This window comes from Gobio gobio (assembly GCF_949357685.1).
Source record: "Gobio gobio genome assembly, chromosome: 15".
In the NCBI taxonomy this organism is placed as follows: Eukaryota; Metazoa; Chordata; class Actinopteri; order Cypriniformes; family Gobionidae; genus Gobio; species Gobio gobio.
In genome coordinates this window covers 21,218,986-21,238,112 of record NC_137108.1, presented here as the reverse complement: position 1 = coordinate 21,238,112, position 19,127 = coordinate 21,218,986, and the positions used below count along the sequence as shown (strand labels likewise).

The 19,127-nt window shown below is 37.1% G+C and overlaps 1 protein-coding gene across 3 annotated transcripts in view; it reads right to left on the bottom strand.

Annotated features, from left to right (window-relative positions):
* fhod3b (formin homology 2 domain containing 3b) overlaps positions 1–19,127 on the bottom strand; it is a 250,841-nt gene that overhangs the window by 27,578 nt on the left and 204,136 nt on the right. For all 3 annotated transcript variants that reach the window (XM_079837560.1, XM_079837561.1, XM_079837562.1), the window contains 6 exons: positions 18,438–18,542; positions 17,195–17,329; positions 16,608–16,658; positions 13,402–13,592; positions 7,134–7,628; positions 1,523–2,427 (listed from right to left, as the gene is read on the bottom strand). In XM_079837560.1, coding sequence (XP_079693686.1) covers positions 1,523–2,427; positions 7,134–7,628; positions 13,402–13,592; positions 16,608–16,658; positions 17,195–17,329; positions 18,438–18,542 — 1,882 coding nt within the window. The remainder of the gene's footprint in view (positions 1–1,522; positions 2,428–7,133; positions 7,629–13,401; positions 13,593–16,607; positions 16,659–17,194; positions 17,330–18,437; positions 18,543–19,127) is intronic.

Here is a 19,127-nt window from a genome sequence, read left to right as displayed (position 1 = left end):
ATACAATATCAAAATATTAAAAATGCCAATGTTTTTAATCACGATTAATCATGATTAATTACAGAAAAAATGTGATTATTTCGTTAATTTTTTTAATCGATTCCCAGCACTAATATCATCGCACCATAGGCCCCACCCACTGGCGTTCAGTCGCTTAGCGGCTGACATTTGCCAACACTGGATAAAAGTGTTGTGTCAAAAGCAAATAGAACCCATTATAATCACTGACGCTGTCTACACTGGATACAGTATACAAGTTCAGTTTCTGGCATACTCCACGCACTTGATTCTGTCGACACAACAACAGGACAAATGGAAAAGCGTAAAGCGTTCACTTTGAATCGTCCAGTTTAAATAGCTTTTTTTTTTAATTATTATTATTAACATTATAAGCAGGGGCATGGAAAGTTGTTTTAGGGTGCTGTGTGTGGTTTTTTTATTGAGTCTAACACATCAAAACTCCATGAAGCACAATTAGTGTACCGGTGAGAACACTCATATAAACAGCATACACACTGGGACATTTGACTGCACATCACGTTTTGACATTATTGATACAGCTTGCAATCGTAATGCAACGGACCAGTCTACGGGACATAAATTAAGCCTTTAAATAAAACGGTATACAATAAAATATACAATAAAAGAGCCTGCACAGTGACAGGAAATAAAAATGAACACAAAGAACCTGCCTACTTTACACAACACCGGAGGTGGACGAATTCTGTCTACACACACTGCAACAGTCACAATATGATGTCACACTCTGCGTGTTTTGCTATTTTTCTTTGTTTTTAAGTTATATTTTTAGCCATTTTTACCTTTATAGAATAGAACAGGCAAGGACAGAAAGGAAGTGATTGAGAACGAGAGAGATTGGGGAAGGAACACGAGTCGGTCCGAAGTGCTGTTGCGCTAAATATCAGAGCGCTGCCCACATGGCTATGGCTTTGACAAGTTTTGTTATGTTTCAAGTCACTGATTCTGTGTTATCCAGTTGTTTTGATTGGGATTTTATGAGAGAGGGGATGTGGGAGCACAGTTTGTGAAACTGCAGTCTGATTTCAAATTATTGATTTGATCTGTTCATGTGTGTGTAATAATTTACTCATTCAATCCACAATGATATACTGAAAGGATTCTGAGAATTTCCCATATTATAAGAGCGGAACTTGTAAAGAACTGCTCCGAAAATCCTATTAAGACTTTTTTATAAACTAACTAGTAGTTACTACTACCCTAGTGTGTCCCATTTTAGGTTAGTCTATCTGAATGACTGGTGCCCCCTATTCCGGTCTATAGAGGTAACTGGTTCCACATTCAGTGAAAGTTTAAGGGATTTTTTAACCCATTTTTTTAATTCCCACGTGAAGACCATAAGCACCACTAATTGGAATGAGACTGATGAGGATATAATTAATGTAATATTAAGTAAACCAATAATCTTGAAGATTCAAGCAAACAACAACAACAAAAAACCTGATGATTCATATTTGGAAGAAAAGGGGTCATTTAACGGTACCTTTGTAACTGGCAGCTCCTTGGATTTTGTCTCAAAGAGGTTTTCCAACTTGGCCGTGTCCAGTTTGACCGGATCCAGTTTGGACCACAGTGACTCCCTGCATCTCTTGTGGTTGTTGTACTGCCAGTCTATAGGTCTCACCTCATTCCAAAACAGCCGAATGGTCTTCTTCTTTTTCTGGAAGAGCGGGGGTTCTCCTCGACTAAGCTGAGGAGATCCAAGATATGGGGGAGGCATTGAAGCCAAAAAGGGTGGTGGAGGGGGCATCATCATACCAGGGATAGGGGGAGGTGGAGGGCATCCAAATAAAGGTGGTGGAGGTGGAAGGCAGGGAGGAGGAGGAGGTGGCGTGAGGTCACTTGGCCCGATCACGTTACTGACATCCAAAATGTCCACATCATCCTCCTCTCCCAAGTCCGTGAAGTCCAGCTCTTTGATGCGAAGCTCCCGTGGCACGGTCATCAGCTGGTCCCATATGTGGTCGGACTCCTTTTTGGGGGGTGCTGGTGAAGGAGCCGGTGGAGGCTTTTCCTGTGCTTGCTGCTTTTCCTTCCCAGAATGCTCCACCTCATGAGGTGATACAAGTCCTTTCACCAAATCTCCAAATTTCTCAGCCACAGCCCTGACGCTACCCTGGTTGTCGAGATGCTCTACTTCCAGTTTCTTCATGTTATCCTCGCATGCCTGCCGACGCGCCTCCAGAGTGGAAATGCGATTAGCAAGGCTGGTCACAGAGGAGTCCTGATCTGAACACCCTTTCTCATTCTCATTCTCCTTCTCTTTCTCATCTTCCTCTCCCTTTTTGTTTTGGGCATAAAGCATGTCCAGCATGAAGTGTTTGCTGTTAAGAACATTGTTGCACTGATCGTTGACGTCCGCTGTATTCATACAGTCTGTCCACTGGCCTAAGAATCAAATTGAATTGAGAGCTAGTTTCACCAATATGTACATTGTGCATCTCTACAAAACATGTCTATTTTTATGTCACAGCCTTGCATTGATACGGGGAAAACTTGGAAAAATGTGCAGTTAGGGTCCAAAACCTTTTATTTTATTTTACTTTACTTCTTCACTTCACTTTACTTCACTTTACTTTACTTTACTTCTTCACTTCACTTCCCTTCTTCTCTTCACTTCACTTCTTCTCTTCACTTCACTTCTTCTCTTCACTTTACTTCTTCACTTCACTTCTTTCCTTCACGTTACTTTACTTCTTCACTTCTTCTCTTCACTTCACTTTACTTCTTCACATCACTTCTTCACTTTACTTCACTTCACTTTGCTTCTTCACTTCACTTCTCTTCTTCACTTCACTTTACTTTACTTCACTTTACGTCACTTCACTTCACTTCACTTTGCTTCTTCACTTCACTTCTCTTCTTCACTTCACTTCACTTTACTTCTTCCCTTCACGTTACTTTACTTCACTTCACCACTTCACTTTGCTTCTTCACTTCACTTCACTTCTTCACTTCACTTCACTTCTCTTCACTTCTCTTCTTCACTTCACTTCACTTCTCTTCACTTTGCTTCTTCACTTCACTTCTCTTCTTCACTTCACTTCACTTTACTTCTTCCCTTCACGTTACTTTACTTCACTTCACCACTTCACTTTGCTTCTTCACTTCACTTCACTTCACTTCTTCACTTCACTTCACTTCTCTTCACTTCTCTTCTTCACTTCACTTCACTTCTCTTCACTTCACTTCTTCCCTTCACGTTACTTTACTTCTTCACTTTACTTTGTCACTTCACTTTACTTCTTCACTTTACTTTACTTCTTCACTTCACTTCACTTCTCTTCTTCACTTCACTTTACTTCTTCCCTTCACGTTACTTTACTTCTTCACTTCACTTTACTTCTTCAATTCACTTTACTTCTTCAATTCACTTCACTTCTTCCCTTCACATTACTTTACTTCTTCACTTTACTTTACTTCACTTCACTTCACCACTTCACTTCGCTTCTTCACTTCACTTCACTTCACTTCACTTCTTCAATTCACTTTACTTCTTCCCTTCACATTACTTTACTTCTTCACATTACTTTACTTCTTCACTTTACTTTACTTCACTTCACCACTTCACTTCGCTTCTTCACTTCACTTCACTTCTCTTCTACACTTCACTTCACTTTACTTCTTCACTTCACTTTACTTCACTTCACTTCACCACTTCGCTTCTTCACTTCACTTCTTCAATTCACTTTACTTCTTCAATTCACTTCACTTCTTCCCTTCACATTACTTTACTTCTTCACTTTACTTTACTTTACTTCACTTCACCTCTTCACTTCGCTTCTTCACTTCACTTCACTTCACTTCACTTCTCTTCTCTTCTACACTTCACTTTACTTCTTCCCTTCACGTTACTTTACTTCTTCACTTCACTTTACTTCTTCACTTTACTTTACTTCTTCAATTCACTTTACTTCTTCACTTCACTTCTTCCCTTCACGTTACTTTACTTCTTCACTTCACTTCTTCTCTTCACTTCACTTTACTTCTTCACTTCACTTCACTTCTCTTCTCCACTTCACTTTACTTCTTCCCTTCACGTTACTTCTTCACTTCACTTTACTTCTTCACTTTACTTTACTTCACTTCACCACTTCACTTTGCTTCTTCACTTCACTTCACTTCACTTCTCTTCTCTTCTTCACTACACTTTACTTCTTCCCTTCACGTTACTTTACTTCTTCACTTCACTTTACTTCTTCACTTTACTTCACTTCTCTTCTTCACTACACTTTACTTCTTCCCTTCACGTTACTTTACTTCTTCACGTTACTTTACTTCTTCACGTTACTTTACTTCTTCACTTCTTTACTTCTTCACTTTACTTTACTTCACTTCACCACTTCACTTCACTTCTCTTCTTCACTTCACTTTACTTCTTCCCTTCACGTTACTTTACTTCTTCACTTCACTTTACTTCTTCACTTCACTTTACTTCGTCACTTCACTTTACTTCTACACTTTACTTGACTTCACTTCACCACTTCACTTCACTTCTTCCCTTCACGTTACTTTACTTCTTCACTTTACTTTACTTCTTCACTTCACTTTAATTTACTTCACTTCACTTCACTTCACTTCTTCACTTCACTTCTTCACTTTACTTCTTCACTTCACTTTACTTCTTCACTTCACTTTACTTTACTTCTTCACTTCACTTCACTTTATTTTACTTTACTTCTTCACTTCACTTTACTTTACTTCTTCACTTCACTTTACTTCACTTCTTCACTTCACTTCACTTTATTTTACTTTACTTCTTCACTTTACTTTACTTCTTCACTTCACTTCACTTTATTTTACTTTACTTCTTCACTTTACTTTACTTCTTCACTTCACTTTACTTTAATTCTTCAATTCACTTCACTTTATTTTACTTTACTTCTTCACTTCACTTCACTTTTTACTTTACTTCTTCACTTCACTTCACTTTTTACTTTACTTCTTCCCTTCACGTTACTTTACTTCTTCACTTCACTTTACTTTGCTTCTTCACTTTACTTTACTTCACTTCACTTCACTTCCCTTCTTCATTTCACTTTACTTCTTCACTTCATTTTACTTCTTCACTTCACTTCACTTCACTTCATCTCTTCACTTCACTTCATCTCTTCACTTTACTTTACTTCTTCACTTCACTTTACTTCTTCACTTCACTTCATCTCTTCACTTCATCTCTTCACTTTACTTTACTTCTTCAATTCACTTTACTTCTTCACTTCACTTTACTTCTTCACTTCACTTTACTTCTACACTTTACTTGACTTCACTTCACCACTTCACTTCACTTCTTCCCTTCACGTTACTTTACTTCTTCACTTTACTTTACTTCTTCACTTCACTTTAATTTACTTCACTTCACCACTTCACTTTACTTCTTCACTTCACTTCACTTCACTTCCCTTCTTCATTTCACTTTACTTCTTCACTTCATTTTACTTCTTCACTTCACTTCACTTCACGTCATCTCTTCACTTCACTTCATCTCTTCACTTTACTTTACTTCTTCACTTCACTTTACTTCTTCACTTCACTTTACTTCTTCACTTCACTTCATCTCTTCACTTCATCTCTTCACTTTACTTTACTTCTTCACTTCACTTTACTTCTTCACTTCACTTTACTTCTTCACTTCACTTTATTTCTACACTTTACTTGACTTCACTTCACCACTTCACTTCACTTCTTCCCTTCACGTTACTTTACTTCTTCACTTTACTTTAATTCTTCACTTCACTTTAATTTACTTCACTTCACCACTTCACTTTACTTCTTCACTTCACTTCACTTTACTTCTTCACTTCACTTTATTTTACTTTACTTCTTCACTTCACTTTTTACTTTACTTCTTCACTTCACTTTACTTTTTACTTTACTTCTTCCCTTCACGTTACTTTACTTCTTCACTTTACTTTACTTCTTCACTTCACTTTAATTTACTTCACTTCACTTCTTCACTTCACTTCACTTTACTTCTTCACTTCACTTTACTTCTTCACTTCACTTCACTTCACTTTATTTTACTTTACTTCTTCACTTCACTTCACTTCACTTTTTACTTTACTTCTTCACTTCACTTTACTTTTTACTTTACTTCTTCCCTTCACGTTACTTTACTTCTTCACTTCACTTTACTTTGCTTCTTCACTTCACTTCCCTTCTTCATTTCACTTTACTTCTTCACTTCATTTTACTTAATCTCTTCACTTCACTTCATCTCTTCACTTTACTTTACTTCTTCACTTCACTTTACTTCTTCACTTCACTTCACTTTACTTTACTTCTTCACTTCACTTTACTTTACTTCTTCACTTCACTTCAGTTTACTTTACTTCTTCACTTCACTTTACTTTACTTCTTCACTTCACTTTACTTTACTTCTTCACTTCTCTTCACTTTATTTTACTTTACTTCTTCACTTCACTTCACTTTTTACTTTACTTCCTCACTTCACTTTACTTTTTACTTTACTTTATCTGCCAATGGTGGGTAAACTGGGAAAATTGGGAAAAATCAGTCATAAATATTTCTTGCTGACCATGAAACTGCTTTATTTTTTTATTTAAAACAAATGAAATCTAATGTAAAAAAATACATATTTAATATTTTATTTCATCAGCCAATGGGAACAAAATCTACCATAAATATTTCTTGCTGACAATGAAACTAGCATTATTATTTTTATTATTAAAAACATTTATATTTAATATTTTATTATTTTATTTAATATAATTTGGTGCTTGGCAATCCAATGTGAGTAAAAAATGCCAGTTGGCTGGTAACTTTATTATGAACTGCAACATAATACATAGTTTAAACCAAATTCGAATAACTCTGTCTGACTATTGCTGATGCAAGTGATGTGCATGCTTCAAATAAAAGACATGCAAAGTGTCTCTTCTAAAGAGAAAATATCTGTTGTGATTCTTCCAACTTTTACAACATTGGTTTACCATCAGAGGTACCTATAATGTTAAATATAGTTTCATGGTAGTAAAGAAATACTTTGCAGAAAAAAAGTTCATTTTGGACCGTGCGGCGAATGTTACACCCTCTGTAGCACAGTATTTGATTTGTGTATGTGATGTTCTCACCTGAGTCACTGTCGCTGACGTGTTTCTCCTCTCGCTCTTCTCTCTCCAGAGTGCTGCTGGCTGAGGAGATGCTGGAGGCAGAGCAGTTATCTTTCTCATTCAGCTCCTCATTCTGCCTCTCCTTCTCACTTAGGATGACATTTGATACATCCCTATCTAACATCTGCTCTCTCTCACACTCCTCTGTACCCAGTCCATTAGTCTCTTCCTCAAAGTTTCCTTCTGGTTCTTCTTTCTTTTCATATTCCATTCCATTCACCACCATTTCCTCACACACTTCTACCTCAGCATCCTCTGCTTTCTCCTCTGCCTCAGGTGTCTCTGGCTCAGAGTTTGTTTGAGACAGAGAGAACGTGATGTCTGATGGATCCACAGGGCTCTGTTCCTCCTCTGGTTTGGAAGGCGACACCGGCGCAGACGCTGAAACAGAGAGAGGCTCAGAGCAAGGTTGCACAACTGCTGCCTGCACCGGACGGCTTGTCTTGGATTCAGTTCCTGAGGAAAAAAAAAAGATTGGCTTAGCACCCATTCCAGATAAGAGGCCCAACTTCCACAGAACTAATAATGAAACAAGGCCTTCCTAAAATAAACTTGTGATTATGAATCTTCCATGCAATGAAAACCCTAAACTCATGATACCAAAGGCCTAACAAGTGATGATGATAACTTGTTCCTGATTTAAAAACCGCATGAAATTGCATGAAATAGGTGTTAGTGATGTCAAAGCAATTCACTTCTTGGTAATCAAGTGGTATTAGTGGGAGGAGCATTCTCGTTCTAGAGAGCATCTGATTGGACAAAAATCAGTGTAGTGAATCAATATATTTGGTCCATTTCCCGAGAAAAGAAAGTAAAGGTTTAATAGACTAAATACAAATTTAGTTCACTAGCACATGGCATTTTATATTTATATCAATCGCAATTAGAATCCCATAACACAGAATCCATTTTTTTAAATAAAACAATTCATGAGATTTAGACATAATATTGATAGTCTATTTTTCTTTTTGCCAATAGAAATATTGTTTTTAATGTTTTGAATGTTTTGAATCACTGTATTTGAAAAAAAATTGGATAAGTGTATGATTCTTGTCTTGTTTTTGAGTAAAACTACAAACTTTCTTAAAAATTGTTATTTTTTCCCACTTGTTTTACCCAGCCCTCACTAAATAACAGATTTATGAATTAAAGAAGAAAACCTCTGCCAAAAGATTTTTTTTTAAACACAATTTTGCTTCTCAATTTAAATGTATGTTGTTTTAAAGATGTTTAGATATTTTTAACTGGAAATCACATAAAAAAAATCTGATTAAGGAAGTGATGCATACAATGCACGCACGCACGCACCCCTCATCCCTCTCCCAGTGTCTGTGTTACGGTTACCCACATAACATTACAACATTTACTCCTCCACATTTGGAAAAGCAAATAAATACAGGAAATGTTATCCTGCAGGAGCATGAGGAATAACAAAACAAAATTCCTCACAACCTTACCATCAAAGGTGTTGTTAGGATAAAAATAATGAAAATGTTAGGAACAAAATATGAAAGCTCAATGACAGAGCTGTTATCTCCAAATGTCATTAGGGAAATACTGTATATTATATAGTATACAATATACACCGATCAGGCATAACATTATGCCACCTTCCTAATATTGTGTTGGTCCCGCTTTTGCTGCCCAAACAGCCCTGACCTGTTGAGGCATGGACTCGACTAGATCCCTGAAGGTGTGCTGTGGTATCTGGCACTAAGATGTTAGCAGCAGATCCTTCAAGTCCTGTAATTTGCGAGGTGGGGCCTCCATGGATCGTACTTGTTTGTTCAACACATCCAATAGATGCTCGATTGGATTGAGATCTGGGAAATCTGGTACGTGTCAAAATAACATCCACATGGATGGCAGGACTCAAGGTTTCCCAGCAAAACATTGGCCAAAGTATCACACGGCCTCCGTCAGGTTGCCTTCTTCCCACAGTGCATCATCCTGGTGCCATGTGTTCCCCATGTAAGCAACGCACACACACTCAACCATGTGATGTAAAAGAAAACGTGATTCATCAGACCAGGACACCTTCTTCCATTGCTCCGTGGTCCAGTTCTGATGCTCACATGCCCACTGTTGGAGCTTTCGGCGGTGGACAGGGGTCCGCATGGACACTCTGACTGGTCTGCGGCTATGCAGCCCCATACACAACAAACTGTGATGCACTGTGTATTCTGACACCTTTCTATCAGAACCAGCTTTAACTTCTTGAGCAATTTGAGCTACAGTAGCTTGTCTGTTTGATCAGACCACACGGGCCAGCCTTGTCTCCCCACGTGTATAATGAGCCTTGTGCGCCCATGACCCTGTCGCTGGTTCACCACTGTTCCTTCCTTGGAACACTTTTGATAGATACTGGCCACTGGAGACCGGGAACACCCCACAAGAGCTGCAGTTTTGGAGATGCTCTGACCCAGTCATCTAGCCATCACAGTTTGGCCCTTGTCAAACTCGCTCAAATCCTTACGCTTGCCCATTTTTCCTGCTTCCAAAACAATGATGACAAAATGTTCACTTGCTGCCTAATATACCCCACCCACCAACAGGTGCTGTGATGAAGAGATAATCAGAGTGTTATTCACTTTACCGGTCATAATGTTATGCCTGATCAGTGTATATTACGCTTTAATTATGGAAATGTACTTCTGATTTGGTGATTACTGCTGAAGCACAAATCTTATTCTTAAGTATATGAGTCTTATTTTTCCAGTTCATCTACCCTGTCCTTTCAATTTATAGTCTCTTTTTGGAAGGAAGGAACCAGAGTCTCAGAATGGGAGGAGCTCAGACCTCTGAAACCACAGTCTGATTCACACTGCTATCCTTTTACACACGGCTGATCATGTTTTTGCTCACTGACCAGTGTGTGACCAATGCTCTGGCCTTCAAAAACCACATGAATGTCATGTAACAAGAGTCTCACTGAATGGACAACCTCAAACCACCCCACTCAATTATCATGTCACGGCTGATGGATGTCTTACTTTCTTTCTGCTTTTGTAATATAATCAAATATCACCCTGTTATTCCAGTAAATATTCTGTCATAAACCCAAATTGTTACAGATATTTTTGTTGCTGCTACTGAAGCAGTCTAGGGTTAAGGCAGGTCCTGAATGGTTTAAACCTTTAACCTATTGGTTACAAACCCATGTCTTTAAACACTAGGTTACAACACTCAAAATGTTCATGGCAAATAGTTACATTTTAGGGCTGGAACAAAGGATTCTTTTTTCATTTGATTAATAACTAACTAATAACTAACTAACTATAGCGGTAATAGCGACAGTGTTAAATCATGCCTGTGTCCATAAAACTGGGAAGTTTTACCACAATCGACAGTGCATAATTAAATAATTGAGTCCAATGAAGGCGTAAGTTCACCAATCAAATATTCTAAATAACCAACTACAGCGTTAAATGTTTTGTAACTGGTTGCAGAGAGTATATTTGAGCTGCGCATCTCGCAGCCTTGCAGCCACGGCATCTCGTAAAAAGCAGAATGCTATGAACGCATCCATATTAAGCAAAAAATATGAAACAGACAACTGTATTCTAGTGCTGTTTAAAATTTCACTGAAATAGTCAAAATACTTAACCCTTAATCGTCCTTCAAGTAGGGTTTACGTTTGAGTCCCTTGGGGTCAAATAGACCCCAAACTTTTACAGAGCGATTGCATAAGGAAATATAATTTTTTTACATGGAAAACTATATATCATGTTTTTTATTTACTTCTCAACTATACATTTATGCTGCATTTTTGTGGGTATTTGGTCGTTTTTTACCTATTTACTGCACAAATACTTAACTATGTCATAAATTGGCTCATTAAAAAATATTTTTTTATGAAAAAATCACTTGAATGATGATCTTAAATAAATATAAATAGTTTTTGGACATTGCTCTATGTGTTAGGGATAAAATACCGCCATCTGTATGTTTGTGGAAAAACTTTAGGAATTATAGTTAAAGAGAAAGAAAGTGCAATGACCACATTATTCACTAGAGGTCCATAGGGAAGTTATGCAAAAGTTAAGCTGCCTTTCATCTTTCTTTTATTTGCCCTTTTCCCTCTCTTTCTCATGATTGTTCCATGTTGCATTTGTGCTCTAGTATTTGTCCTTCATTTATGTATGGATTTTTTTCAGATTTATGCCAGTTTTGTTGATTTTATTTGCCAGTTTCTATAAAAATGCTCTCTGTTGCAGTCACACACGTGTGTGTTTGTGTGTGTGTGTGTGTGTGTGTGTGTGCGTGTGTGTATGAGACAAAAAGTTCGTTCCACTTTGTGTTTATGCTCTAGGACCAGATCTTGATATAAATGTAGACATTTTCAGATTTATACTGGATTTAGTTAATTTTTTTTTACAAACAAAGTGAAAAAAAAAAGCATTTTTTAAATTTTTCCATTCATTGCCAAAAAAAACCCCCCTGTGTTTTGTGTGTGTGTGTGTGTGAACAATAAGTGAACATGCTTGTTCCATATTGCATTTGTGCTCTAGTATTAGTACTTCATTTATGTATGAAAATCTTTCAGATTTATGCCAGTTTTGTTGATTTTATTTGCCAATTTCAATAAAAATACTCACTGTTGCAGTCACACACGTGTGTGTTTGTGTGTGTGTGTGTGTGTGTGTGTGTGTGTGTACGTGTGTGTGTGTATGAGATAGAAAGTTCGTTCTACTTTGTGTTTATGCTCTAGGACCAGACCTTGATATAAATGTGGAAATTTTCAGATTAATACTGGATTTAGTTAATTTTTTTTGACAAAAAAAACTGAAAATGTTTTATTTTTTTCACTTTCCCATTCATTTTCAATGTGGGGTCAATCTGAGCCTGAGGGACTTAAACGGTAATTTTTTTTTTACACACCTTTAGAACAACCAAATCAAGCCCAGATTTTTGGTGCATGTTTAGATAGATTATTTAGGAAAAGTCACAGAGTCTCATGGCCCTGAGATGAAGGGAACACTTTTTAAAAATGGAGGAAAAGTCGCGTGGGGTCAGCTGGACCCCAAGGGACGATTAAGGGTTAAGCTGCTGTCTCGTCGTTTTGAGGTAAGAGAGCCCCATTATGTGCTGCTGTGGCTTGCCATTTCAGTTTTTCAGAGCATGCAGAGCACCATTTTATTCGGTCTCTGTTTGAAAAATGTACACACTTTAGATCAGGCTTGATATTTTAGTGGGGGTGGATCTTGAGCCCCTGCCCCTTTAATCGTGAAAGCGAAAGTGCATTTTTCGGTCCTATGGTAGTGTCCTGTGGAACCTGATTTCCCACCCCCACCGCATGCGATTTCGTACCTGCCCCCGTAGAGGTCTGTGCACACTACTGGGCAAGATTAAGGGATGTAGAATAAGGTCATGCAGAATAAGGCATCAATATGTGCTTTATAAGTACTAATAAACATCCAATATCTTAGTAATATGCATAATAATTAGCAGCTAGTTAATAGTGAGTACAGTTCACCAAAAATGAAAATTCTGTCATCACTTACTCACACTTATGCCATAGCAAACCTATATAACTTCTATACGTTTTTGTTGTTGTGGTCCATACAGTGAACAGCAATGTTGGTTTGGGCAACAGTTGAAACATTCTTCAAAAAATTCGTCTTTTGTGTTCTACAGAAGATATATTATACAGAAGATGTCATACAAGTCAACATAAGAGTGAGTAAATCATGACAGAATTTTCATTTTTGGGTGAAATATTACTTTAAAAGCACAGAAAGGACTTACATTGTTCCTTTTTTTTCTTAGTTCAAACTGTATACTTACTGGATTCCTGCATTACCTAAGAGATGTCATTTAGATGAATGGGAATGCTAATAGAAAAACTAAAACTAAGATTAAAACGTGATTAAGATTTTAAACTGAATTTGTCTCAAGCCAATCGGAAACTCCACAGTGAGACTGGGTGATTGACCAGGCTCCAGTCATTCAGCCCGTTCATACCAACTCCAGCCCCTCAGATTTAGATGTGGCTGCAAATGAAAGACTGACTGACCACTGACCCAATTTCGGTTAATATTTGAGGTCAATAAACCTCAAATAAATGTAGTTTTTCCCAATGGCTAAGTGCCCCAGTGGCTTTACATTGTTTTCATTACAAAACATTTGTGTGGTAACCACTCGATTCCACACTTTGGAGGAAAAATTAGGACCAGATTTTTTTCCAGAAATGCCACACTGTATTACTGTACACGCAGAGGAATCTCACCTTGTGCTGGATGTGGGACGGAGCATTTATCCTCCTGAGCCCCTACAGTCGAAGGGGTTGCAGAACGAGACAAGGAGCTGCTGGAGGTTCGTGAACTCAGGCTTAGAGTGATTTCTGTTCGCCCCCGTGTTGTTGGCCTCGGACGTTCCCTTTCATTTTCCTCTGCTGCAAGCCGCTCCATTTGCTTATATCTGCACACACCATATAAAACACAGTGAAAGTCACTAAAACCATTCTGCATCAGGGTCAATGACAGAAAAAATGAATAATATAAAAGTATATTTTATAAATATATTTTATAAATAAAATGTATTTACACCACTAGTATAGTTTTACTCTCTGAATATACATTTATTTTGATAATTTTTGAGGGCATTAATGTCAGGGTGATACAACTTTCCTGATATCATAAAGATATTAAAATAATTAAATTCTTAAAGATTGGCATAATCTATTATTTTGTACAAAAGTAGCTTTTATGATGGTACAACCAACATTCAGTAACATAAAAATACAAAAAAATGTCAGGAAATTATATAACGGATAAATGAATCCTTTTATTGTGAAATATATAGCTAAAAACTTATTTGAAAATAGTGATTAAGATCAAAATGTGCACTCAAAACGTATTCAAGGTGAATACAAATATTATGTGTATTTTAAACTAGACTTTTGAAGGATTTTTCCTTTTCTGTTTCACAGACCCTCTTATTTGTTATTGACAGATCAAACTCCTGTTGCAGTAACAGGGAACCATCTTAACTCTTTATGTGGGGTGATGTGGCATAATGGTAAAAGATATGGCTTTGTAGCAGAAATGTTGTTGGTTCAAACCCTGTTAGTGGCAAGTGAATAGGTTGCCACCTTTACAAGTCCATTCTGGAAATTTCCTCACTTCTAAATATTCCACTGTCAACTGTTAGGTATTATAACAAAGTGGAAGCAATTGGGAACAACAGCAACTCTAAAAATCACAGAGCAGGGTCAGCGCATGCTGAGGCGCACAGTGCACAGAAGTTGGCAACTTTCTGCAATAGCTGAAGTCAATAGCTAGAGACCTCCAACGTTTGTGTAGCCTTTCAGATTAGCTCAAGAACAGTGTGTAGAGAGCTTCATGGAATGGGTTTCCAGGGCTGAGCAGCTGCATCCAAGCCTTACATCACCAAGTGATGCAGTGGTGTAAAGCACACTGCCACTGGACTCTAGAGCAGTGGAGATGTGTTCTCTGGAGTGACCAATCACGCTTCTCTGTCTGGCAATCCGATGGACGAGTCTGGGTTTGGTGGTTGCCAGGAGAACGGTACTTGCCTGACTGCATTGTGCCAAGTGTAAAGTTTGGTGGAGGAGGGATTATGGTGTGGGGGTTGTTTTTCAGGGCTTGGGCTTGGCCCCTTGATTCCAGTAAAAGGAACTCTTAATACTTCAAGACAGTTTGGACAATTCCATGCTCCCAACTTTGTGGGAACAGTTTGGGGATGACCCCTTCCTGTTCCAACATGACTGCGCACCAGTGAACAAAGCAAGGTCCATAAAGAGTCCTGACCTCAACCCGATAGAACACACTTCTAGACGAATAGTCAAAAATTGCCATAAACACACTCCTAAACCTTGTGGTAAGCCTTCCTACAAGAGTTGAAGCTGTTATCGCTGCAAAGGGTGGGTCAACTCCATATTAAACCCTACGGATTAAGAATGGGATGTCATTAAAGTTCATGTGCATGTAAAGGCAGACATCCCAAAACTTTTGGCAATATAGTGTATGTCTGTCATATTTGCTCTGAAGAATTGTACTTGTATTAAATTATTATAAAATGCTTTTAATAAAAGTCATTTTTTTATAACAATATTTGCTATTCTGAGAGATGAAAGCCTGAAACAGCATGTGGACTGATGATAAATAATTGTCTTAAACAAATTTGCAGATTCAGGATACAGATTCTCAATTTGTGCATAAATAAACTTGATTTCCAAACTCGCCAAATCCTCCAACTATGCTGCCTATAACTCTCCCTTAACAGGTGTCAACACAGATGCTGTCTGCTCCCCTCCTGTCTTATCAACCCCAAAAATATGCACCAACACAAAGATACAATATTACCGAAAACAAGAACCAGATGTTTCATAACTACATAACATTTCCGTTCTATCACCTGAATCCTTTAATTCCATCACATTGTTATACTATATTATAAGGTTCACATCGAATTTAAGAAAAACGGTTGGAAGACCTTGACTTTCGATAAGATCTAGAATAAATGCAAAGACATTGATTCATTCCACTTGCCAGTATGAATGTTTTTAACTTTTACTGTAAATGGAAAAAGCCCATGTCTAAAGTCAATTACACACCTTGTCCTGCTGTCTTTAAAGGTCTTAATCTACAGCAGCCATAAAGGGGCCCTGACGCCATATTTCACCTGCAGCGCGTGCCGATTCGCTTTCCATCTGCTGCTCGTTCTAATAAATGCTTCCAAGGTGTATCACTACCGTTGCGCTGATAATTCATATTAAATAGGGCTCAAGGCTTTATGAAATAATTGCATTGGACTGCAGTGATTTATTCAATATGATTGGAATGCTCATTTGTGATATGGGCAATAAGTGTCTGGTATAATTCATTATAAAGTAGGCAGAAGGATTTATGGCATTGACTTTATTACAGTGTCAGAGATGTAAGGAGTGTTTTACAATAGCAACAAGACTCTGCAACAACATCACAATACTAATGTATATTATTATCATGAATCTTACATATTTAGCTATAATGTAACTTTTTTTTACATTTTCATGCATAACTGGAGACTGTTATTTTAATTACATTATATAATATTATTGTTCTGTATTATTATTGTTAGGTAAAAATGTATATTTTATTCAGCAAGGATGCATTAAATTGATCAAATCTATTTCTATTCTATTCTAAAATTCTAAAAATAAATTAATAAAAAATAAGCAGAACAACCATTTTCAGCTGTGATCAAATTGAAATGTTTCTTGAGCACCAAATCATCATATTAGAATGATTTCTGAAGGATCATGTGACACTGAAGACTAGAGTAATGATGCTGAAAATTCAGTTTTGTCATCACAGTAATTAATTACATTAAAAAAAAAAAAATTAAAATAGAAAACATTACCTCACTCAAAATTGTATATTATGTTATATTATTATGCTCTATATTAGTAAAAGTCACTCTGGAATGTACCTTTCTTCTCGGGCTTGTCTGACCTCTTCTCTCTTGTCCACATAATCCCGACTGCAATGAAGAAAATCAACATGAGCAAATATACAAGAAGTGATAAAGAATGCCTTTTACATAACTAACAAAGACATTTGGAGTATCTGGGGTTACATGATGTTTGATATTAATTAAACAGCAACCATTCATGTTTTAATTTGTTATTACACAACAGTAGAGGCTGACTAAAGGACTCAAAGACTCGCTATGGTATGACTAAAAAAAACATACAGAAAGAATAAGCATTTGTCTTCCTGCAGTCCGCCGTGATAATTCATTGTCTGCTCTAAATGCTGTTTTCCATTGAATGACCTTCATAAGAGGCAATAACTTGTCCAATCAGGAAAACTCCCAGATCTCCGATAAAAAACTGGATAGAGGTCTCAGCTGCTTCTACAAACTCTTGGACAAAATGTTTCTCATGGTCATCTCCAGCATGAGAGATTTTAGATGACGTCGGAAACGGTGATGTATTTGTCATATTAATTAAATAATGTAGCCCTGGGTGCATACAATTATTGCATCATAATGAAATGCTAAGAAAGGCCACAAACTTGAAACGGCTTCTCTCCTCTCTTTCAATTCGCTGAAGTCTCTCTTCTCTCTCCAGGCGCCTCCGCTCACGTTCTGCATTCAGAGACTCCTGGTGCTGCCTGTAGGAAGAGGTTAACAAACCACCCAGAGTCTGCCTGGAGGACCAGAGAAATCAAAGAGGATCAGTATTAAAGAACAGCAATACTTGAATTAATCAGTATTTAACAATTTGGCTCGCCCTGATGAACGAAAATGTGATTTATGCTGGTATGACGGGGTTATCCAATCATAATAATGGTAATTTATACAGTCACATAGATCCTGCAGCAATAACAGGGAGGGAAATGGTATGTAAAACCAAACGGTTGTTGGTACAAGACACCTTAAATAACATTATGTCCCATTAAGACGTTTTGAATATCCTCATATTTTCTGCAAGCTTTTGAGTAACAAATTCAGCCCAAATGCTATTCAAAACCAGCCCAACCACTGCCAAAACTAGCCCAATCGCTTTCCGGGGGGTAAAAATAGAGTTCCCATGTTCACTTCAACCCGACTAAAAAATAACCTACAGCAACAGTGTAAAAGTGTCTCAATCTACAGATCTGTGTGGCCTAAATTGATGACAAATTCCCGTGCTTTTGAAAATGGAAATGGAAATTTGTCTGATCCTTGAAGCAATTGTGGTCAGCAGCACAAGTTGATTCTGATTCTGCGCTAATTTGATCTAATATTTGATGTTTTTTAAAATGTTGTAGATTTAAGTAGCAAATGAGAATTGCTAAAATTAATGTTTATATTTTGAGACAAAGGTCTTAATGATTTTCAGGTTTGTTCAAGGTAATTAAAGCAACAGTTTTTCAATAACGGAAGTTATTAAAACATCATTTATTTTACTACTGTAAATCTATATTAAATTATTATGGGATCTCCACTGCCTTCAAAATCTTTACTTTTTAAAATGATGTTGTAATTTTTTTAATATACAGTATTTCTATATATACATGCATATATATATATATATATATATATATATATATGCAATATATTTTCACCTCATACATTTACAAGATTTTTAAATAAAATGAACCAATTTTATGATTTATTTTCACACAAAATCTGTTGCTCTATCAATGTTCGATACTAACATATATTTATTTTCTGCAATCATACACTTTGGGAGTAGTGAAAAGCTATTTTTTTCTTAAGGTGTGCCTTTACCCCTTTAGCTCTCGCTCTCTCAGTTAGAAAACAGTTAGTCACCTGTCTGCAGGTGGACCCCCTGATGGTCCAAAACGGTTGTAGGGTGTGGAGGGGGCACTGGACACGCCGGATGATCTGCCAGGATATGTTCCTGCGTAGCCATTGCTAAAGGAAGAAGGAAAAAGATCTTGATAGTCTGTTCATAGTTTTGCCAAACATATGCAAGAAAATTAGGAAAACATTTTTATATACAAAAATATTAAGCAGCACAGCTATTTTCAACATTAATAATAATAAGAAATGTTTATTGAGCACCAAATCAAGTGACATTGAAGCCTGGAGTATTGGCTGCAGTTAAACAGTTTTTTCTCTCTCTTTTTGATCAAATAAATACAGCCTTGGTGAGCATAAGAGACTTTTAAAAAAGATTACTGACTATATATATCATAACAGAGTTGATTTGTGGGAATTTGATGTCCCGAAGTTTACCTCTTAACAACATAAAACTAAAGTCTTGATTTATCCAAGAGAACTAATGACCCTCTTTTCAATTCACTTCATGTATCATACATATCATCAGCTAATACAAGGTGAAGCTCTGATTCCAAATGATGTCAGGTATTTCCTCCATCAGGACCAGAACACAACAGACACCCTGAGTGAAGAGGCCAATGTGAAGCCTCACTCAACTCCCCAAAAAGCCAAGAACACACACACACACACACACACACACACACACACACACACACA